The sequence below is a fragment of the Echiichthys vipera genome (genome assembly GCF_963691815.1).
Source record: "Echiichthys vipera genome assembly, chromosome: 16".
Classification (NCBI taxonomy): Eukaryota; Metazoa; Chordata; class Actinopteri; order Perciformes; family Trachinidae; genus Echiichthys; species Echiichthys vipera.
In genome coordinates, this window is record NC_139841.1 from 13,985,225 (window position 1) to 14,010,539 (window position 25,315).

Here is a 25,315-nt window from a genome sequence, read left to right on the forward strand (position 1 = left end):
CAACCACAGCTGCAGGCTTAAATAACGTCTGCCAAATTCCACACAAACAGTTTATTGGTATTTTCCATATAAAATGTGTTTTGCGAACTCCTAGTTTTCAAATGACAACATTTTCCCCCAAAACTTTTCACAGTTCCCTTAAGAGCCACATAAGCCTTTATAAACCAGTGTTCTGAGTTTGAGTGGTTTTCCACTGACGGGGAACTGTCTTTGTTGTCTTTAAATTTTGGTTTATTGTAAAACCCACGTAACTGTTTTCATAGAGTATAAAGATGAAAAGATAAACTCTCTGTGGCATTCATTTACTGAATCTTCTCATAAAATTACACCAAGCACACAAGTCAATAGTCATTATCAACCATGTCATTCAGCTGCAGTAAAATAAAAAGTAAAGACAGGCAAAGTGTTGATTTTTATGGATACTCACCATCAGACCACCTCATGGCATCGTCCAGTTGTGGTGGCAGCCCCTTCCAAAGCGTGCTGTCTTTAGGGTAGCCCATATCCATATGTCTCAGGTGGTCATCGTAGCGCCAGTAGTGGTTGTCCTTGAAGAAGTAGGTTTTGTCGTTGTGTAGCCAAACAAAGGCTGCATCCACTCCTTCCAAGGGTAGGCCAAAGTCACTGATTGGACGAGGGTAGCCCTCCTCCACGTTATTATCTTTAAATACCCAGTATTTCAGACCTGAGGAGGGTGGACGAAGTAAAAGATATACCTTCTCAGTCAATTAAATCCATACAGACACATACAAGAGAAAGTTGAAATCAGACAGGGATATTTACCTTTGAAAAAGACTATCTTGTGGTCCCCAGGCCTCTCATACACAGCATCCACACTGTCCAGATTAGTTGGGAGGCCCCTCCAGAAGCGATGTATCTGAGCCGGACGAAGTGACACCAAGTGCCTCTCTCGAGTTAGCCGCCAAAAGTACTTCCCTATGACGGACAGGAACAGGTTAGAACTCAGAACTTTTTCATGATATCTAGTAGTAATCAAATTACAGATCCCTGGTCCTCTTTCACATCCATAGGGTGAACAGATGAACTAAAGCGCCAACAATTACTTTTAAAGTCATTATTTTGTTTTTTTCTATGAAAAAGAGTATTGGGTATGAAGGCAGTTGGGCTTGTGCTTAGGTGGAGAGGTCTAACTAATTATCAGAAAGAGAAACCTTAGCCAATAAACATCATGTACTGTCATGTTATGCGAAATCATTTTCAACATGACTATATTTAACATGTTTTCGCTAATGAAAGATCGCTTGCCACGCTGGCCAGTAAGCCAAAAAAGATCAATTTCAAACTTAGCACATACAGCAAAACAGTCTGGGCCCTAAAGGACCATTTTGTTTAGACCACAAATTATGTAACGGTGTGCGAGCATGTGATATGTGCCCTTGGAGCTACACATGACTTGGCTTTGTATTGATCGCTGAAGCCACCACTCTGCCCGGACCCTGTCCCTTACTCGTTCACGTTATCTCCCCTCCATTCACCACTTTTTCCATCTTCTCTCACTGCCACTCTCTATTTATCTGTCTGTCTGTCAGTTTCACTTGTTCACTCCCTCCTTTTAAGGCTTGAATACCTTTGAAAAAGAAGGCCTCCCCTCGTATTTGGGCCACGGCATCAAAGTGACTGGCGCATCTGTCGGGGGCATCTCGCTCAAGCCTGAGAGAGGAAAGGTTGGAGGAAGGAGGAAAGAAATGTTGCATGTGTTCAATAAATAAGGCAGACATCACCTTCATATTCAAAACATTGAGTGTTTGAGGCTAGTTGTAAGTTGTGCAGTTCACAGAAAAGAACCCAAACCATTGTAAACCATTTGCATAAACATTTTTTTGGTGATTTCACCCACTTACTGAGAGAGCCTGAATGTGTGCATGCATGCACATGTTTTTCCTTCAATAAAACAGGCTTAACATTAGGTGACACGGTATCACACTGACAAGGTGAGGTCACCCAGTGCATTTATTCTCTGGGCTAATAAGTGATTTAAAGTACTGACGTGGCCGGCCTGCCAATGATGAAGCCATTAGCGCCACAGGGCTGCCACTGTGAGTTGGCCCTCACATTATCAACAAAGATCTCCATTCAGAGCTCTATTAACACGACACTGCTGCCTAGTGGTCAGCGTTTGTGACCCTTGTCAAGCGTAATCCAGCTTCATATCCAGACGGAGGTGAGGAAAAATGAATAATGAGGGCAGTGGGAGGCCAAATCAAGTGAGGGGAAAGAGGGGTGCCGGTTTAGTTTAGAACTGCTGCATAGTATTTGAATGTGTACGCATGCAGGTCAGAAAGAAGTGGGTATTGTTGTCAGCGTAGTTTGAAACACAGTTTGATCACTACAGAAGCAAGCTGCCCTCTCTTAATCCTATTAATTCAAGAGACCTTCTGAGTACAGTTAACTCACTTGCAAAGCAATCAGCCTCTATTTATGCCTGATAATAATTAACATAAAGTATAACAAGTATAATATGGCAAGTTAGCAAAAATACAAAGATGTTATTGTTCAGTGCATACTGTAAATGTGCACAAATGTACTGTGCTGAATAGGGATATACTACATGTCTTAATTGCCCTGGTATTTGATGTAAATTCTAACAGTATTCAGACATACACAAGCCACAGGCCCAGAAATATAAAGACAAGACTAATATGATTTTTCCTGGTGGGGAGGAGAGATACCGTAACACGACAGCATGGTTCCTGATGTGAGGTGTCATGTGAGATAACAAAAAAGGGACTGCGGAATCCAGGTCATCACTCAAAATTCAATTAAGGTTCATGTGCTGTGTAGTCTGACTGACACGCTGCTGCAAATTTCTGGTGAGTCTGTTGTTCTGTCTAAGCCTTTGGTCTACTGTACATATTATAATTTAATTTTGTGAAGATTTTAATGGTCCTTGGCTCAAGATTCCTACTGATTGTGATGTGCTGATTTAAATGGCCCACAGAGAATGAACCCTATGGTGATCTTTTCTTAATCAATCTTCTTCAGCTGAGCTATCAAGGATGGATGTTTGACAACCAGAATAGTAAAGTAATCCTCCACTTACAGGAGAGTGGATCTGTTTTCAGGAAGGTCCAGCAGGACAGGAGGTTCGGCTGTCTGGGAGGGGTTGCCTGGTCGGACTGTGTGGGACACCGAGTCTCTGACACCTATGGATATGTGATCAAATGGACACTCAAAAGACACAGCAATTCATTGACAGATGGCTTTGCCAACAAGCAATCTATAAATAAAAAAACTAACCAATACAAAGTGTGCTTGATTCTGATTTGTTGGCTCAGTTTCTCTTCTTTTGCATAATTATTTATTTAATTGGAGTGTGTATTGGCACCCAGGTGAGAATAGCCTTGTGGCAGCAATCCGGCTATCTACACCCAACCCCTCACCCGCCGCATTCTAGTAGTATAAAGAGCGACACAGATTGGTGTATGCCTGAAAGTAAAGGACTGGACTTTTACCAAAAAGTCATGGGACCAAATCAAGCCCCCACCACAGCGACTTCCTGATTGACCCAATACGGAAGTGCCAAAAATTGCAGTTTGGAGAGTGGCCACTAGGGGCAGGTTTCATAATAGAGTCATTTCTCATTGACTCCCATGTTAAATAGGCCATTTTAACAGCATGATTAAACCTATTTAAGGCCTGGTACAAAAGAAAACCTTCTAGTCTGTATGCTTAGGTCATATCTATGCCTACACTGAGGGGGATGATTTCTTTTGTACCAGACTAATTTTTATTTTATTGGAGGTTAAATTTGAATAATTAGGGGCACGGCCTCTTGAGTGACAGCTAGCCTCTGGCCCTCACTTCTCCTCAGAGGTTTACGTCAGACAGATAGACAGACGTATCTCCCTCCACCCAACGTCACCTCAATGCTCTTTTTTGGTAAGAGGAAATGAGACGAAAGTCTGACACGATGGTGACTCCCGTAGGCGAGTACGCTTGGATCATGTTGAGAGAACGGACCTCTACGGAGAGGCTACTTCCATATTTTATTCAGTTCATGGTCCAAATCCCACATAAAGCTTACAGCGTCTTCAAATTTAGTTGATTTGTTATTTTTGCAGTTTGGTTAGATTTAGCCATCAACACTATATGGTTAGGGTTAGGCAAAACAGTACAAATATCATTGTTGGTTAATGACACCCGGGTGAAAATAGCAAGTGCCTTATTTTATTGCACCACAATATAACCCGGACAATATACAGTATGAAATGCTTCCATTTAGTTTTGTCTGAGTGTCTTCGCTCTTTTTTATTTAATTAATCTCCCTCCTTCATAGTCCTGGCCTTCAGCATTCTTTCCTGCACTTCGTTCTCGTCTTCATGATCATTAGTCTCTTCCCCCGCACACTGCTACTCTCTATATCAGTCAATGGTGTGATAAGGTCATATGCCATAAAGAGGTCCAATTAACTCAATCCGTGTTTTCATTAATCAATAACCTTACAGAGCAATTGCTCTTTCTCTTTCTGTCTCTCACACAGACAAACACACAAACACCCATACACACATACACAGCAGTGGATTGATGTTCCCTCGTACCATAGAGCTGCCAGACGCGGACCTTGTCTTCATAGGGTAGGTCATATTTCAGAGGGTCTCCTACAGGACCCTGGTAGTACGGTCTCATGATGGACTCTATGGCTGAGGTGTGGACCAGGCCGATGGCGTGACCGAACTCATGGACTGCAACCGCAAACAGATCCATCCCGTGAGAGTCTGAAGGAGATGGAAAGAGAGAGAGAAACATTGAAATCATCATCAGGTTTTTTAGGATTGCAGAAAAAGACTGGCCCAGTTATAATGAAACAGGATCACAGGGAGGATACACATACTTTACTTCTGTTGACATTGGGAGATATCATGATTGGCACCATTTTAAACTCAAGTTAAAGCTTTGCTTCTAAAAGGTGATTGGAGAACTTTTATTATGGGTTTATAGCATCTTTATTAAATAAATGTCACATGTACTTCCATTTGTAACAACATCGATTTGAACTTGGAAGAGGAATAAAGAAGTAAGACGTACTCACTCGCCTCATCTTTTAAACTGGAGTTGTTTGTAAGCAGTCAATTAAATCAAATCCGGAGCTACAGAATGCTGCACACAGCATATTTTCCTTCCCTAAGATTGTTGAGGTCCAGCACAATAGTTAATTACTTAACAAGAAAAAATGAACACTCAAAGTCATAGACACAGCTTCTCTTTCCACGCTCTCAAAATTTCTAGATGAGTAGACACCCTTTTGGGTCCCTGAGAGGAAACAACATACAAAAAAGAAAGCGAGGCATTTATAGTAAACAGGGGTATAATGAGACAATGATGATAAAGGTTTTAACAAAACAATAATCAGTATAAGTACTTTTTATAAATCGATTACTTTGAGATTAACCACTATTATCTCAGCTTTAGCTTTTACAGAGATCACCTTGCTGCTTAAAGTTTGTGACTTTTGCAGAACCAATACAACCCCTGTTTGCATGTTTATCCCTTTTATGAGTGAACTCCATAGGTTGCAGGTTAAGAGGCGTGACAGACAGCTCGGGTGGCTGTGAGTGCTGTTAGGCATGTGGTGTAGTGAGATAACTATGGTAATACTGCCTGAGCCCCTGGGCTGCCAATCAAAACCTGAGTGTGGAAAGACACCTAAAGAGGCTGCAGGCTATTAAAGCACATTTCCCTCGATGTTCAACTAAAAAAGAAGAGGCAAAGCCTCCAAAAAGTCCTTGTATGGCTCTGCTAAGCAAGACAAAACCTCTGGTTTAAAGATTTAGATTTGAAAAAATGTGAGTGCTAGCGTGTCAAGCACAGCTTGCTTTGAGTTCCTTGGTGGCTAGGCTCAAGTCTGTATTCTGTTAACCTTGTGTTGGTCCTCGACTTGGGCACATCTCAGTGCCCTGCTGTGTCTAAAGACAAAGGACAATTGGAGACATGCACTTGTGCTTACAACACCTGGGATATTCCAAAGCTAAATGCCAACTCTAATCTACTGGAGCATATGGCGCAGAGAGGGAAGGTTGATAAAAGGAAGGATCATCTGGGAGAGAGAACAAGGATTTAGAAGAAAGTAGGTACCATGTCATCGTATTTACAGTCCATCTGAGGCTGACAGAAAAAAAATCCTAATGCCTGCGGACAAAGTCAGAGCGGAGGGATTTGGGTGGATGAACAAGACTCAGTGTGTTAGACATCCGTGGTAGAAAGACAGAGAGCAGGAAAAAGAGAGAGAAAGAGAGGCTCAGAGCAAACAAGCAGAAGCAAAATGATATTACTGCATGATAAGAAACACACATCCAACTCACAGAACTGGTTAAGGGTATGATAAGGTATTGTATTAAAAAACAAATCATCACTTTGACACAGTAAATATTCAGGGGTACCTCTACCTTGGATATAGCATGATGTATCCAGAATGCTACAAACATAGCCTGCAGCGTTCGACTAAAAGTTTAATGAGGACAGTGTACCATAAGGTAGATGGAAAGAAGCAGGAGCACAACTTGCCGAGGGCTATTCTTTTCGTTTGATGCAAATCCTTGTAGTGCTGTGACCTTGCATTACCTTCTGCCACTCCAGAATCAATATTTCTATCAGGATAGATTAGGTATATAATAGGTTAACAACATTTAAAAGCAGGAAACAACATGTTAAAAGTGATGGGATGAAACAACACGTCACTTAATACGTGAACCTTAATTAACTTGTTCTTGTAGTTGAAATCATGATGATACCGCAATACCAGCAGCCCCCCCGCCCTACTTGTAGTTTAAATCACAGGTGCTTCATTATATTCATCCTCCTTTTCATTATTTAACTGATGACACAAAGCTGTGAGCAAAGTTTCAGGAAAACACAATTGTGGCAATGGCAAGTATCGCACGCTTCCCATTTGACGGTGAAATAAGACGAGAGATGGCAGCTTCAACTGACGGTCAGCATTTTAGAAACCTTAGACAAATATTGATTCTAAGAGTTTAACGTAGTGCAAAGGGTCGGGGATTACATTAAGGGTTCCCGGTTTTAATGGAAGAATTAGTCAAGCAAGCAATTTATCTTTTTTTGAGACAGGAATAAATTATTTCATAAGCTCCCTTAAAATCAATTTTAGGAATTTCTGCAGCCACAGTTGACCAACATAATTCCTTCCTACATGTTCTACCCTAGATTAAGGAAGCCATTACCCATACATACTAGACGACTGGAATGTACAGTGAAGGCTTAATTTAATTCCATGTTTCACTGCGGCTCAGACACCAACCCCCCTACTTGCTAAAACTCAAATGGGAAGCTGATCATGATGTTTATATTGATGAGGTGGAATGGACTTGAATCCTTGAAAAATGTGCCGAGAGAAATGATAATAAGATTTATGCAATTTGAAATATTTATCAAAGTTTATTGAACTCCATCTAGGCTCCAAGATCTAAAACTAAAATATAAGTCAAATTTTTGAGCACTCATTCATATTTTACGGAGTTATAGTAATCTACATTTGGTAATAAGAGAGTGTCGACCAAAACATGTACTGTGTAACGTTGTATATCGTTGGAAAACTTCTAACTTCTTATTTAACCTCAATGATATCTTTGGCATCACTGTAGCACTCAATAGGCCCGAAATCTAACTTTAGAAAAAAACAAAACAACATTATTACATTATCTGTCAAAATAATGACATCATCTTTTTGGAGAAAAAAACTGAAAGGTATGACATTATTGGTAAAAATAATACCAATCAAGACATTTTATTTAGTATTGGTTAAGTTATCATATTATTTTATGTTATTTCATTTTAGATTAGGTTAAGTTGTACTCCTTAATATTTGAATTAATTTAATGTTGTTAATGTTTTTAAGTTACTATCTATCAAAAAGGGTGAGTTAAAACAATGATGACTGATGATATGACCCACTAATGAAAGAACTCCTACTTGCCTTTTTGCTGAGTATTCCAGTATCCATGTCTGTGGCGACATTCCCTCGCAAGATGTAAATAAGCCGCCATGTTAGTGAAACTGCTGACAATGGTTGGTCTATCAGCCCAGATCATCAATAACAGTTACGCTGCTGCGTTCACTTGGTGAACTTCCAACTTCTGAGTCGGGATTGTAGTAAGGGCAGAAGTGTAATAGGAACGTGTGTGTGTATGGATTTAAGAGGGTAACATATAGGGGACGGGCTGGAAGTAGATTGGTGAATGTGTTTCAATAAAGTTTATAAAAGAGCAAAAAAACTAAAAAAGTCAACACACAGTGACTGTGAACATGACAAGATGGAGGACTGAAAGAACAGGCTCACCTGCAATTACATTTTACTGCCAAAGAGGCCGCTAGAAACAAGGTATCTCAATCCTTACGGAGTTCAACTTTATATGCAAATTTTATTACATTTCCAGGAGTTATTATATTTTCAGGAAACCATTACATTATTGGGTGATAAAATCTCTGTACTGCAAATTGTATTACTTATCCCCTGGGCTATAGGCAAATAATTGGCTGGTTATATCCCCTATGCCAATACATTGGCCAGACTCAGTTATTTAATATAACTCTTCCTTTTCAGTGAATTCGTATGTGTTTGGAGAGCCTTCCCCTCTCTTTGATTTTGGCCTGCCCAAGGCTAAGTGGATACAAAGCTATACTGTCCTGTCAAAAATTAATTGAGACGAATTAAAGTCTGCATCGACTCCTTTTGTGAATATTCAGTGTTAAATTAGGCAAGTTGGCAGGTCTAGAAAAAGTGATCCCTTGAGCTACTGAGTAGACTGTATGGCTGCTATACAAAACAGGAGATGTCACTGTCACATCAGTGGTCCGAATTTAATTAAGACCTTTTTTTTCGTTTGCAACAATGAGCAACAATCAACACACAGGCGCATCTCATTGTGAAGTCCCAAATTGGTGAAGGCATTTGAGTAGACACAGTCGCAAAGTAAGACTATGACAAAGATCGCGAGGTCAAACTTTCAAGGAGAGGATCAAAAACTATTTTTATAGCACACAAATAATGCTGTGTCTCATATACTATCTATATCTACAGTCACCTAAATGCTTAATCTGTTATGAGAAAGAATGTTACAAACTCAAAGTCAGCAGTATACAGCTGCAGGGTTGTTTTTATTGGCATCGATTGACCATATGAAATAGAGGGGTTAAATGCCTTTAGAGAGCGCAGCTAAAGAGGAAGAGGCCGATGCCTTATTTACAATTGAAATCATTTGTCCCTTAATTGTGGCGAATGAAAGATTTGAAAACAGCAACATTTAACAAGGTGGGATGATTCACCATCAGCATCTTATCACTCTCACTTGCAGTGAAGGCTGTGTTTTGAACACAAGGGCTGTCTTCCATCTGTCAATTCAAATTATGACCGCAAACTAAGCGGCAGCCTCCCGATTATTCGCACTGATAATTGTCAAAGTTTCATTTTGGTTTAAATTCATCATTTGTCATTATGTGGAAATTTTTGAGAGAAAGAGATTGGGGTCAAGAAGACAAGAGCCCACCTCTGACCCATCCCTCCTTCACTGCCCTGTGCCCATTAATCAAAGCCCTATCTATGCAGATGTTTCTGTAAACTACTACAGCATCATGACGTCATGTACCGCCACTGCTGCGGCCGGCAGTGAGATCATCTAATTGGAGCAGATTGAGCTGCTGTAACATATGGTTCACAGCTTTTCCACGGCAAAAGAAAAAGAATAGAAATGAACACAAGTCCTGGCTGCATTATAGACTTACCAGCTGGTACATTCAGTGTCATCTACATCCCCGCTGCGAGCTTAAAGCTCCATCACAGGGGAGTAGGACAGCATCGTGAGCATGTTAACCCCAGAGGAGCTTATTTTTTCAGCCTGAGGTTTTAGTCACAATCATGAGAGTAGTATGTGCCATGAAGAACTGTGGCTCACTTGACATGGTGTACCTAATCTGTATGGGTTGTTATGTGAAGTAATCACATCCTTTATAAAAAAAGGAAAAGTTTGGCATTTTAGGAAATACTTTTATTAGCTTTCTTGCAAAGAGTAAGACGAGAAAAATTATACTGCGCACATATCTGTACAGAAATCTCCTCACTGTGTCATTTTGTCCCCAATCACTCAGCATCTACTTCAAGGTCTGCCAGAGATATTTGCTGTTCAGCTTTTTTTTTGCCATAAATCAAAGGTAACATTTTGTTGTCAGGTAAAATTACTTAAATCACTCAAAATAGGGTGCTTTTGTCTTTTTTTCCCACTTCACAAGCATTAAAATTTTGAAAGCATTCGATTCCTGTAAAAGCCCCATGGCATAATTTAACAATCAAATGGGATCAATGGAAGAAAGTATTGCTTAAACAAAAATTAATGGCTATCATAGGAGTACTGGAGTAGATTGTTTGTTTATGGCAATTAGAGGAAATGAAGGGATACCTTTTAAGCATCCTAATAAGCTTGTGATAACAACCAACACGGCTTTAGTCACTACTGAGTCCTGTCTCTGAAGCCGTTGTATGTTATATTCATAGTTCTAACAAATGAAATATTAATTATAGAATCTGGAGCCTGATTAAAGGCTAGAAGCACAGCTTGGCTCCAAAATACAGTCAGCGTTCTAGTTTCGGATATAGAAGTCTTGGTGAGCGTGGAAGTTCAAAACAGTTTTCAGGCTCTTTGGCATTTTCTTTGAGTTTCCTAGACACCGACTGTTTCAATCTCCTCATTTTTTAGTACTCTGGGAGTCTCTCAGAAATCCTTTGGTGAGATGTTTCCTAGAATATCAGTCACATCCAATCTCCACAAGCAACTTTCCAGCTTTACCCTTCTTGTGATTCAGACACGCACTCTTTCACTAACTAATATAATACATGTATATTCAAGCACATGCGCGCAAGATTTGACACTTACAAGCAACGTTGCTCACCTGGAGATCTGAAGGTCCAGGCCTCGTCATCATCAAAGTGTGTATCCCCAGCCGTGAACCTCTCGCCAGGGAAAAAAGCGTGCGCCACGGTGCCCCCCGGCCCGTCAAAGGGATATCCGTCATCGTGGTCGGCCTTAGTAAAGTCGATTTGAATGTCTGCATCGCTGCCGGCCACCTCGTGGAAGTTTAGCGGTGCAATGTCACTCCAGACCTTCAAGGCGTAGTACATCAAGGCTCGAACAGTGTCCCTGCCCAGTAAGGCAGAGTCCTTAGGGAAGGTCCTCACTCTGAGAGAAGAAAGGGAGAAGACAGATATGTTACATAAGAGAGGAAAGAAAGTCAAGGCATAGGGATTATTAGGTGCCAAAACTTCACTCTCAGCTGTGTCGTGTTTCAGCATATTTACCTTTCTGAATAGACACCATGTATCACCATGTTCTCTGTACAAACGTCTAGAAGTAATATGCTTATTATTTTCAGCCAATCTACCAAAAAACATGTCTCCTTTGGTGCCTTTCATAGTACTGTATTAAAAAGTTGTTTTTTCTTTAAAAAAAAGGCCTGTTTCATTTTCCTTGCCAATAGAAATGCCTTTTTCCATTGATTACAACGATTTGCCTAGAACATAAATTGTTTCTGTAAGCGTATTTTACTGATAACTTCTAAGTCAAAAGTCAAAAAAACTTACGCCACCAGCTGCATTTCTGACCTTTCATCCCAGGACCAGACTCTTACCGTCAAAGTCAAACTTCTGAACACGAGCCAGAGGAGCTCACACCAGCGAGGTCTCTTTAATCTTTTAATCACTCCTCAAGGCACACTTGTACGAGTAAACACTGGCTTGTTTTTATCTTTGTTTCAGATTTGTTCTCATTTTTCACAGCTTACTTTTGATCTACCCAATGTTCGGTAACTGATCTCGTAACACATCTACGCATGCTAATATGCAAATACACAGCTAAACAGACATAGTTTTTCTTCTCTCCATCACTGTTCATTTTTTACTCTTTCTCAAGTTTATTCGGTCTCTTCCTTATTTCAATATATTCACCTTCTGACACCATATGATGTATGTGTGTAAACCATATGAGTGATTGGAACACATTTTCTTTTTTAAAGTTTCCTTATCTTCCTCCCTTTTTTGTGTGAAAACAAACTCTACATCAGAGAAGCAAATATGTAGCTGTCTTTAATTTAATTAGGTAGGAACTTAAAGCAGCTAAAATCAATATTTTCATATTAATAATGGATCGCTAAATTATTTGTATGTGAAATCAGTCACTAGAAGAGATAAACCCACTGAGAAGTAGCTCTGTGGAGCATTCAAAGGCTCTGACACACCAGGCTGACTGTTGGCCGAGAACATTCCATGTCGGGCCATTAGTGAGCGTCTGTCACGCACAAGTTTTTGTTGTGTGTTTTGCAACGTTGGCACCAGTTGGCCCTTGATGGCAGTTTTTATGTCGTTTCATCGGTGAGAAAAATTACTCTGATAAACAGTTCAGCTTGAGAAAATCGGTGCATGAGGAAGAGAAACAGAAATTGATGAAAGTAAACAAACAACTTTAGTCAAGAAGTTTTTAGATCGAAAACAAATTTGTGATATCAGGTAGATTCTTTTTTTTCAAGCTCTTTTTAGCAGAAATGGCTTGTCATTTTTCTGTTATTGTTTGCTCAGGCACGGTAAATATGTGTTCTTTTGTGCTACTGGCTAACTAAAGTCAAGAAGAAGTCCGTCCTATCTCTCTTCTAGTTTCTTCCGTTTGAATGACTGAATGTAGACTACCAGTACAGCTGGTATTATTTCCCCTAACGCAGGCGCAGAGCCTATGTGTTAGTTGGCTGTAGTCTTTGTGGTGTGGTCACGTGCAACTTTTTGGCAGAGACACAGACAACGTGAGGCTACACAAAAGTTGTTTTTTGTCTCCAGTAGTTATTTGATGTTGGTTTTTGTGTCTTGGCCTTTACCATCTTTCAGCTGATTCTTTTGGTTTTCTCGCTTGCAACGTAAGATTTGTGGTTCACCCTCATCGACCTTCTTTCTAGCCACATCAGGCAGCTGTTTTTAGACAAAAAAAAGCCCAGACAGGTAAAGTTAGCGATTAGCTGGTTAACATAGTAGCATGATTAGCTACTGCAGAGCAAGCTACTTGTCTCAGTGTTTGGTGGAGAACAAAGTAGAACTAAAGGGTGAGAGATATTGGACTTACATTTGAAAGGTGGACAGAAAGATAACTCTTCATAGTCTTTACTACTACTATATAGAAAACACTGAAGACTAGTTCTATGAACCCTCTTTGTGATTCAGTATAAATCAGCATGTATAAAAAACAGTAATGGATATTTTTTATAAAAGGAATCTGACATCTCTCTCCATAGTTTCAGCTTTCATTAGCTTATATATTTCTCCTGCTACTCACTGCAGTCAGTGCTTGGGCTGCTTCTTGTTCTGCTGTTAGCATGGTGTCTTTAACACACCCAGTGATGCAAATGAGTTAACTAATGCATCTAATTAATATAGTAATTAGCAAATATGTCTATGTCAACATGTTGTCACAAAACACATGGGCGGCATTAGCAATGTTAGCCTGAAGCAATGAGTAGTAGGAGTTTTACCTCATTCAGATTAAAATGTATGCAGCTAGTCACTTCAAAATCTCATCAAATCCCCTATTCTGTGGGGAGAACTCCTGTGATGTGCATGGAGTATGATTGATTTTTTTTCTTGCATTGATTTGTTAAAAAAAAAAAACGTGCCCACACAGTCCCATTATTAATTCTGCCTGAGTGTCCGACCCTCACTGCTAACCACAGTTAGCCAAGGTTGCTGCAAATGGCTCAACCTCCACAGACAATTCACCTGCTTATTAGTCCTAATTCAGACGGACGAGGGTGGGTGATTGTGTGTATGGTGGGTTTTCTGTGTGTGTGTGTGTGTGTGTGTGTGTGTGTGTGTGTGTTTCTGCGCGTGTGTGTGAGAATGTTGATGAGAGAGAAAGATGGAGAGGCAGAGTGCACTCTATGCATGTGCATCCATTATGCGTGTCAGCTTGTGTGTGTATGTAATTGTACGCAGGTCCGTCAAGGTCAGAACATTCCTGCCCTGCATCTCAGATGACTGAGGAGCCTCGCGAAGCCGCTTGTGTTTACATTAGGAGACCATAGGTGCATAGGAAATGAACCAGGTGTCATATCCCTGTGGTGCCTCCTTTATATTTGGTTAACCTCACGGAGCATGGCTTGGATCTTGTCAGTTTGTCAATCTCACCTTGATTTTAACAGCCTCATTGATTATGTTTTAATCAAGAGACCAACTGCCTCTGAGCTGATGTTTATTAAACAGTTTGCCGTCAATCCACACCAGTATAGATTATTCACGTTCCTCCTGTCAAAAACAATAACGACAGTTGGGCCGAGCAGATATATTTATATCAACCTTAATGTATTACTTTACTTGACATGATACGCTTATTTTGTCAGTAAATTGAATAAAATGTCCTGACTAAAATATGACAACATTTTTCTTGAATAATATTGAATTTGAGGATAATAAAAATGCTCGAACAAATTAACACAGTGAAATTATTCTTTCTGTGCTTTCTGTGATATATTCACTGCTACATCTCTCCAATGCATTTTGATCATGGCACTTACCGTAAAATGAAATAGAGGAAAAATCGCAGTGTTCTATCATTGGGGTACAGGTACAGGTCTGCATTAAGGCTGGAACCGAATATTTTGGGTACAGTTTCGGACATTTGTTGATTTGGTAGGTATTTGGTTTTCAATTTTGTTTTTCGGATATTAGTTGATTTGGTAGGTATTCGGTTTTTTAATTATGTTATTTGCAAAACTGTAAAATGGCAGAATCCTTTAAAAACAATGCCTTTAATTAAACCAAGACATGCTTGCAGCACAGAGTTTCCATTTCAGCTCAGTGTGAGAGTCTTTACTGCAATTCGCTGTCATTTACATTTCTCTACTCTCTTCACGCTGGGGCTGAGCCCAGCAGGGAGCTGCAGGGGCGACTCAGCAGTCCGATCACTTGTTGCTCACTCCCAATATTAGCTGCTCTGTTTCAACAATGTCTGACCAGAAGAAATCCACTGGCTGCTAATTTATTATTTCCACTGTGCCATCCTTCTCATCTAGAGGCAGAGACATGTTTGGCTAAGCTGCGTTATAACCGAGCAGTCTGATATTTGTAGAGGTCTGTGTGGTTATACTGTAGCAGCCTTGTTGTTTTCAGGCGATTTGATGAAGGCACATGTAATGCCAATGTGCTCTGTCGCAGTGCTGGCTAGTTGGCTCCGTTTCGATTCATGCTGCCGAATTTATGTATCCAAATGGTGTGACTTTATTTTTAGTCTGCTGTAACCCTTCAATATCTAATGTTACTCACTCTCCTTCTTCTCCTGCCTCTCCTTCTCTCCTGCCTGATTAGGGGTGTTTATTCTTTTAATTAAACCAGAATTAGCCACAATCTTTAATCAGCCAATCAAATCTTTGCTGTCAACATTAAAATTTGTTCTCCTCTCTGTCAGCTGTCATTTCAATTTGAATCGTTATTCTCATCCACTCAGATCCCCTTTAAAATATGATGACGCCAAGATGGGGTCTAATCGCCAAACCATTCTCTCATTATCATCTTTATTGTGCAAGTGTCAAACCATAATTGTTCACTCAAATGAAGTCTCTCCTGATTGTAATAGCCTTGGAGTCTGTCTAGTTGCTTGGCAAACTCACTGGCCCTCATTTATCAAACAAACGTACGGCAGAAAAACGTGCGTACGACCATTTCCTGGCAAACTTCGGCATTTATCGATTTGGAATTGAGCGGGAGCTGTGATCAAATCTCACGTCAGGCCTGAGATCGTGTACGCAAATTTCAGCCTGTGTATTTGCGGTGCAGCACAGCAAAATCATGCTGAAAATAATTAACAAACCTAAGCTGTCATTAAGCATAAGCAGTCACATATTAAGAACAGATCAAAACAGATTCTTAAAACGAATGTTTGACCTCAGTGGGCGAGGCCTCCGAACCAGGAATATTTAAGGGCATAACATGTTAATGACGATCGAATTCAGCCGCCGCATTTATCAAGGCCCGCTCATTCGTACGCTGGGATTGGTCAGCTACTTATGTTTCATAAATCACACGTGTGTCCTGTCATACGACCAATTCTGCGCTCAGATCTGCGCCCGTTTTCACGCAAGATTGATAAATGAGGGCCACTGTGATGACAACAGTCCAGGAAGTTACTGCACCAGGCCAAGAATGACTTTTACCACAAAACTCTTTGTAAATCCACAACTTATTCAATTTTATTTCTAGAGTTTGAAAAAGATATGATGTGTGAGTTAGGGAGATTATGAGATGTTGGAATCATTTCTTGAGAGTCAGTCTAGCAGTTTCTGTCTGCTTCCAGTCTACATGCTATGCTAAGCTAATTGCATGTTAACTCTAGCTTCATATTTGTATATATATATATATATATATATATATATATATATAAACTGTATGTTCTTTAATGAGTAACTTTTGTGGAACTTTCATTCATTCAACAGTTGTCACCTCAGTGGGAACCGAGTCAAAGCAAAAACCTGATGGTTAATGATAATTAAATGTTGCGGTCAAATCATATAATTGCATGATTTTCTCAGCTCAGCTCTGGAAGAATAAACTTGTGGCCGATCAAAGCTGAGGGCTGAGTAATCACGGCGTGATTGTTTATTTTCTTCAAATTTCATTGCTGTGACTGATGAGCAGTTAGGAAGTGATAAGCACATGAGCCAGCAAAGTTTGGAGGGGAAAAAAGTGCAGATGTAAGAGTTTTTGGCTGCAGCACAAAGCAGGAGTCAACTTTGGCTCGCTGTTTAGTGGCAGCAGAGCTTCTGAGTGTGCATCATTGACTCACAAATAAATATCTGAGAACAGAGTGTACTGTCAGACGTTTCCACATCAATCAAATATAATACCTCCATAAAGAACTGCTTACATCAAAGCACACCCTGACACTACTGAGCACGCAGTCCTGGAGAGACTTAGTGGATCTTTTGCAATGGTGCTTTACAGACAAACAGAGGATGGAAAAGGAGGAAATAGCACATAGAAGAAAGAGGGAAAAGGGACATTGTTGCAGGTTGATGGGGATAAAGGTGAAATTTCGATTGAAATATGCAAGTCAATGTCACACTTTTTCATGTGTTTAATACTATCTATGTCATTAAATTGAAACCTGATTATCAAAAGAGACATTACTATTGTAATATTGCTGACTGGTTTATTTTATGTCATTTGTTTAAACCAAAGGAACATTCTACTTATTGTATTTGAGTTGGATGCTTTGCTGATGGATGCTAACTCTGTGATTGTTTTAACACTCTTTACTGGACAATTAAAGGGAATGTACACGTATGAAAGAGGGATAAGTATAATGAGGTCTTTTTAAAACCAACACAGTAGTAAGATTAATCTGGGACATGATACACAATCGACTGATACTGAAATCAAATTTTGCATATCCCCTGCCGTCATAGGATCATAACATGCTTTTAATTTGAAATTAACAAGCTACTTGACTAATTTTAAAGCAGAAATTGGATTTGTGAACGTGTTAGTCTCTCTTAATGTCCCTTGCTTCAGAAGGAAATCTTCAATTTATTGAGTTGTAAGAAAAGGAAAGCTATTAAATGGATCTATACACATGGTTTGGAGACAAATCGTTTTACCTTTAAATCAATAACAGGAGGGCAGTGTTTTGCAATGTAATTAACATGAAATGCATTATTTAGGATAAATAGCGTCTATCCCCCATACAAAAAAAGTAATGATGGTGAAACACATCATGGAGGGACAGGAAGAAGAGGAAATAAAGCATTACATAAAAATATATAATAATTCATCATTCAATATATAATTTCAACAGGCTGCATTTCTGTGGAATTGGAAGAGAAGAGATGAGTTATCCAACAGTCAAGACGATGGATATAATGACATGAATATGATTGATTAAAACTAATAAGATAACCTAATAAACGTTCTAGATACCATGTAGATAAAACGGCTGTGGGGAGTTTCAGATCTCATCTGACATATGAAAGTCTATGAAACCATCTTTGCAAGGTCTTTAGCCAAACTATGTGTAAATAAGTGATGAGGAAGGAAATTAGTTTTGCTATTACAGACTCTTTTACCACTAGAAGGGGAACTCGGAGAGCACAGAGCTCCACCAAGGCATACTCTGTCTCACAATGTTAATGCAGCGCGCAATTTCCCAGTCAGGAAAACATTTTTACAATTATTCCAGCACCACATGCCCTCTTTCTTGAAATGCTAACAAAAGTGAATTAAAAAAAATGTGTACATGACTGATGATGCTGGACCACTCCAAAATGTAATGGGTTCTTTCTTGTTCCATGCTACATCTTTCCACCAAGTTTCTTGTAAAAAAGTATTTTTCCATAATCCTGCTGTCAGTTCAAGTAATAAAACATATCCCCCTTGACAGAGGTTAATATTATCTCAACAGTTTTATTAGAATATGTTGCTATTTTATATTGGGATACTGCTTCCTATAAAAAAAAAAAAACAGATGGACAATGTACACATTTTCAATGCTAGAAAGGCAGTTGACTGTTAATAATAATAATAATAACAGCAGAGGCTGCCATTCAAAGTGTCTAATCTAATCATTCAGACGCACATTCACACACCGATGGCACAGCCTTTGTAAACAATTTGGATTTCATTGTCTTGCCCAAGGACACTGCGATATGCAGACTGGAGGAACTGGGGTTCAAACCGCCAATCTTCCGTTTAGCCGCCATAATAATAATAAATAGGCGTAGCAAGAGGCCCGTCGGCAGAACAGTGCTCAAAGTGCACTGTTCTGTATCCAAGTGGTGTGAGTTGTGTGCGTCTCTGACAAACCACGAGTAAAACCAGTTATTTCTGACTGAATGGGACATTTACTGAGCCTTTCACAGCATATTGGTTGTGTTCTATTTTACAGAACCCAAGCTGATCAACTCACGCGGTTTCTGAGTGGCTACCATTGTCGCCTCACAGCAAGTATGTTCTGGACAGGCATGGCCTTTTGTACTTTGCATGTGAATGGAAGTTCATTTACACTGCAAGTTAAATGCGCTGTATATTTTCTTTGTTGTGAGTACTGTATCTTGTGTATCTTGGAAACTGGACTGATCTAATTTCACTGTTTATTTGTTGATTAGGCTTATAAAGCATATGTGCACTAATATCCAGATAGGGCATATTCATTTATAGATATAGTAATAACCCGTTTAAGTTATGTTCATCTGCATACTTAAATTCTTGTAATATTATTGTTACAGACCACACGTCCTTCAACTCAACACCTACTGTAGAAGCCTCAGTGGTTGCAAACACTGTGCTGTATTTTTAAGATAGAGTCAATAAAGAAAAGATAACCGCATCTGAGCGCACCGTGGTTGACATCACTATTCAACCAACACCTCAGAACTTTATCTGTATATATGGATATACAGTACAATATAAATTCTCTCTGCATGGAGTCAACTGAATAGAGGCACAGCATACAATAGAAGGTAAAGATTGTCTATAGGTGTACATTGGGTGTTTTTGAGTGTGGGAGTGATGATTTTCCACCTCACAAAATAGTTAAGCACCAGAATAGTACAACAATTATCTATCTAACAAAGAAAAGGAGCAAGCAACCATACATTTGCCACATTAATAAACCACACCATATGGTAACCCCCCAACATATGATTGAATCTAAAGTCAATCCACAAGTGTTTATTATAAAAGCACTATAAATTTACCATCTGTTTCTTGGCAGGAGCTCCAGGCTGAAGAGAAATCACAAGACGCAAAGTTTGAAATGTATATCTTTACTTGGCTTCTCTGCACACAATTGCAAGAGCTGCGAGTAGAAAAGGTGGCTTCACTGGACTGAAAAGACAGGCTGCCTTATTTCACAAAGACGAGTGGGACCAAGTTGAAGGCATTGTAAGGCGTGTGATGGGCAGGGGTAGGTTGGCAGTGGCAGGATGGAGTGGGGCAGAGAGTAAAGAGAGAGCCAGTGATAAAAATAAATCAAAGCAAAATGTTCCACTCATAAAACATCAGAACTTCACAGCAGTGCATGCTGGTTCCCCTGAAGAAGATGTTGACTCTGTATAGCAGTTTCGCTGCAGTATGATGTTGGATTGCTGCCACTTAGTTTTACAGGTCAGCTGAGACCTGAGAGACCCATGCAATCATATCTTGACCCCAAAGAAATGTCTGATACAGACTGAAAGCTTCCAGTGGGTGGATACGGGGGATTATTTCAACAGGGCGATGCCACAGGGACAAAGCCACCAGCTAATTTGTTATCATGAAAAGACTATAACCATCCTGCCTCTGGTGATCCATCCCTCTGGACTCATCCCTCTTGCAGTCTAATCTGTTGCTTCTGCTGCTGCAAATCAGTGTGGAGGAGTAATCTCACTAAAAAAGGAGACAGTTACATGTTTTACAAAGGTCCCATGTTGTAGAAAAAAAAATAGATTTACATGTATTTTTTATTATAAGGCAGGTGGAGGTGCAACATAAATACTGTCAGGGTTCTAAAGTCTCAATCCACAGATAAATGCACACAGACAGTATTTAGAAGCTGTGCCTTTAAACAAGCCATCAGGACTTTTGTGATGTCACAACTACACTAAATATAGGTAGAAAGTACTGCTACAGATGCAGAAAGCCCAGATGCAGAAAGACCTGGAAATACTGATCAATCAGAGCAGACTAGATTTTTTTTTAGGAGAGGGGCTTAAACAGACAGGCACTAAAAGAGCACGTTTCAGACAGAGGGTGAATACAGGTACATTCAGACAGACAGTATGAGAAAAATAATGTGTTTTTGAACATTAAAGCATGTAAACTTGTTCTAGTAGAAACCCACAATATAAGCATGAACCTTAAAATCCTAAAAGTCTTTGTTCTTCTCAGAGAGGAGCTCAACTCAACATTCTCCAACTCATCTTCATCCTGCTGCCTCAACTTCACCATCTTCTCTCTGTCCGAGCTCTACTTTATTTTCTGTCCTGCTTTTGAAAGTAATGACCCCAGCCCCCTCACTCCCTCGTGCTAACACAGCCTTCCCATCGCTCCTGCTTATCGACCTGTTTCTTCAATCCTCCAGTGCCCTGATGTCCTGCTTTCCCTCAGCATCTCGCTTCATGTTGCTCTTCTTCTTTCCTACTTTAAATCTACTAGCCTCCTCTGGCTGGAATGGCTGAAATAAAGTCTTTCCTCAGGTACATAAATACTCGCTTAACTAGTACTCGTCCACCAAACAGAGTATGGCTGACTTTGATTTGTGCTCATGTGCATTTTCAGCGCTGTGTATAAACAAACGCAATTGACTTTCTTGATAAACGATATCTCGGCATCAAAAAGCATGGCCAAGACTTTCAAAGCCTACCTGTCTGTTTCGGTGTATTCCCGCTGCCAAGTACACACTGCAGCTCTTGGCATAGCAACACCCCACTGAGCTGAGACGCTGTGTTGACCTGTCAGCAGTAAACACCCCACTCCACATCTAAACTAAAGCAATTTAACCACTCACACTTGTGAAAACACAGCTCAAAATTTACAAGAGAACAATAAAACAAAAAAAAAAGATGACAGTACGGCCTTCGCAGTTTGTTTCTTGTTTTTTGTAAGGTTATTTTTTATGCATTTGACACAATGTCTCAATAGCATGACTACATTTCATACATTCTGCAGCTGTAAGCTCTTCTAAGGTGTAATCATAACATTTAGCAGATTTTTATTTCATTCATAGTTTTAAACTTTGCAAGGTCAAAGCTTACATCCAATACTGTAACGCTGGCAATCAACATTTAATACAAGCTAAAAGAGCTGTGCTTGGTGTTGGAATAAGAATGATAAACTGTCTTTGTGCGTGTAGACATTTGTGGCTGAAATGCACTGCAAGACACAAATGTACAGCTGTGATAGCGGCTCAGGGAAGCTGTACTGTTAAACGCTAAAATGCCCACAATGACAATGCTACGCTGTCCTGTAACAGATTCACCATCTCAGTTCAGTGTGTAAACATGAAGTGACTGTACAATGCATTGTTTCAGTTGGTAAGCAGATAATTCTTCAGTCTTTCCATTAAATAAGTTAGTTCAAAACTGACTGCCCACATCAGTCACAGCACTGTTTGCTGAAATTTGAGAGAGATCACTGCCCATGAATGGACAAGAGAAGCAGTGGGGAGAGTCTATCAAAAAGTTGTGGTGAGACTGTCATGACTTGTGTCTGATGTCTAACAGACTGGGAAGCATTGAGCCTTTACAAAACACCTCTCCCCAGCAGAGAGAGCGAGAGACCATAGGGTGAAACCCAACCCTTGGTGGAAGTGGACACTGTGGGTGTATTTGTATTGTATTGTGTCTTTTTCTGCATGTGCTTGTGTGATTGCATCTACTGCATGTATCTACTGTGCAGATTGTTGTCTTTGCACACATACAGCACAGTATTACACAAACAGGCGCCACACCAGCTTAGATCATCTTGTTGAATCACTCGATAGTGTGTGTGAATCAGCACAGGTCAACCATATGTTTCACTGGCTCTTCCTCTGCTGCCTAACACTAAGCTGTGTCCCTGACAGATGGCCTAGCTACACTTAACGTAACCGTGTTATTTTATCATGTACAGTATACACTGCAGAATGACTCTGTGACGGAGCCTTTTATCTTTAGGAATCACACTAGGTGTCGGCGTAAAATTGCATAGACCTGGAGATACTTTACTGTCTGTGTGCAGAAACCACTCAATGCATTTCATGCTCTTCCTCTGAGACAAAATTGATCCAAAACATTTTCGTCTTGAGAAAGATTCACCTAATTTAATCTACCACAGTGTGCACAGATGGAGGAGAAAATTGTGAAACTGTCATAATTTATGACTTCTAGCTCCATGCATTACACTAATGTGATGTACCATGTTGGACTGAACAGAATTGTGTTAGGCTTAGATAGATCTGTTCTCATTTGTCACAGATTAAACTACTGACACACAAACACTGAAACATTGTCCTACATATTTGTACAAGATCATACTCAGTCAAGTTACATCCATGTGTGTTTAGATCCATATAATCTATACGTGTTTTCATACAGAAAAGCAGTTACATTGGCGGCTGGGCAAAGGTGGCAATTTGCCGTCCTTACTATGTGAAACTAAGGCGTAATATTTTGCTGGGATATGCGTGGCGTAAACATGTGACGTGACGTGAAGCACAATGTGTTATGTACAACATATACATCAAAAGAAGTTAGCCCTGTAACACCAGTGTCAATTTCAATGAAAAAAAATTGGCCTTGCTGTCTTTTGTTGTGATCAGCTATTTCCTGCTTTTACAACTCCTGACTGTGGTTTGCATTACAGTTCCCGTCATCGACACCTCCGCCCAATGTGCCGGCAAGCCACAAATCTCTATTTACATGGAAATCGAGCCGCCAATATGTGTACGGTCCGAGCCAGCACATTGGGGAAATTTAAAGCGATCTGTCGGAATACGCGGACCAGCCCGGCAAAAAGGCAGCCAAATTGCTGGCTTGCTGTCCTGTGTAAAAACACCTATTGTTGTGAAGACTAAGGGAATTAAATAAAAGGTATTAAGGGTATTTTTTGGGGTGAAACATTGATATTCCTCACTTACGCTGTTGAATAATGGCCAGAAAAGCACATTGGCAGAATGTTATGATGTCACAGTTAAGCTGACTTTTGACTTTTCTGATATAAAAATTATTGAGCTATGGCCCAAAATGTGTTATGTGAGGTCACAGTGACCTTGACCTTTGACCAAAATCTAATGAGTTAATCCTTGAGTCCAAAGTGGACATTCGTGCCTAAATTTGAAGACATTTTGAAGATATCGCACTCCGGAGAATGGGACATCTGTAATCAAAAATGTATTAAAAGTGAATTTTACCCTTAATTTCAGTGTTTTGTTTCCTCCAGCCGGTTTGAATGAATTGGATACATTTCCATTGACTTAATGATTTCATCTTTGTGAAGCATCCTTCAGCATTACTAAAGATGTAAATGGTGAGTGAGCTTGACATCATTTTGTTCTTTTTGAAGTGCAATCTTATAATGTCTAGTAGATGTGTATTTAATCTATCCCTACCTCCAGGATAGATGCCTCTTACTCCATTTGTTCTGAGGGTTCAAGCCTCGTTTCCTGCGGCCCATTGTCGCCTCCGCATCAGAAACATCTGGCAGAGAACATCTGGGTGTTTTCATTAGACCCAGTGTGGCTTGGTCTAAAGGGGAGAGGAGAGATAATTGTGACAGACTTATGGGGGGACATTAATTTCAACCTAATATTAGCATAACACCGTAAATAGAACTTTATTAGTTTAGTTTTATGACAGCTGGAAAACTTAAGTTACTTAACACATGAATACAGATTATGTTGAACATAAACCTACTGGATAGACACCCAGTATGGTTCAACATCTGTCTGCAAATAACCGTTTGAGTAGCTGTAACTCACACTGTATGTGCTCATATGCATACGTGCCTGTACAGGAGGTTATGAATGACCGTTCAGGCCATAAATCATACATGCTCTGTACGATACCCTCTCACACTGCTGTTCATAAATTAGACTTGCTAACACATACCCATCACTGTCTTAAAACCATTCACACACAGTAGCATGGTTTCTACCCTCTGCAGCTGTGTGTATGTGAGATGGCGTAGTGGTATGTATAAGGAATTATATTGTTTGTAGAAGAGATTTGTGTTGGGTCTGTGTGTGTGTGTGTGTGTGTGTTTGTGTGGTTGATGCTGGCGATATGTACTGTATGTGCGAGAACTGATGTGTTAGAGAATAGTAGAAGGTATACAAATCAATATACTGCTTTTACACATACCATTATAAATCACATAGAATGCAGTACTGTCATTCTGCTGTGTGTGTGTGTGTGTGTGTGTGTGTGTGTGTGTGTGTGTGTGTGTGTGTGTGTGTGTGTGTGTGTGTGTATATATGTGTGTGCGTGTGTGTGTGGGAGAGAGACAGTAGTATGAATTATGTTTACAAGGTGTCTCAAGGAGTGTAGACAACGGTGCAATCTCATGCAATCCAATACGAAAGAGATGAAACATTTTACCTTTCTAATGTTCAATGGTTATTATTGACTCAACTCAGTGGCAATTTTCATAACCATATTTTGTTTGTTTAGCTCGGATCACATTGTATTGTAGGGAAACCAAAGGACACTTTACATCACCCTTTCACTCTCACATGCTGTAATCATGAAGTAAACACACACATAGTGCCTCCATCCAACCAAAGTGCCAACTAAATCCTCTCCTCCAATCACA

General features: G+C 39.9%; 1 protein-coding gene across 1 annotated transcript in view; it reads right to left on the reverse strand.

Moving 5' to 3' along the window:
- Positions 1–25,315, reverse strand: part of LOC310958451 (matrix metalloproteinase-17-like) — a gene marked incomplete at its 3' end in the record, with an annotated part of 76,661 nt that overhangs the window by 5,981 nt on the left and 45,365 nt on the right. Inside the window, exons 3-9 of the mRNA XM_083929405.1 lie at positions 24,114–24,249; positions 10,918–11,204; positions 4,560–4,736; positions 3,062–3,164; positions 1,589–1,671; positions 784–936; positions 428–685 (exon numbers count right to left, since the gene is read on the reverse strand). Coding sequence (XP_083785531.1) covers positions 428–685; positions 784–936; positions 1,589–1,671; positions 3,062–3,164; positions 4,560–4,736; positions 10,918–11,204; positions 24,114–24,249 — 1,197 coding nt within the window. The remainder of the gene's footprint in view (positions 1–427; positions 686–783; positions 937–1,588; positions 1,672–3,061; positions 3,165–4,559; positions 4,737–10,917; positions 11,205–24,113; positions 24,250–25,315) is intronic.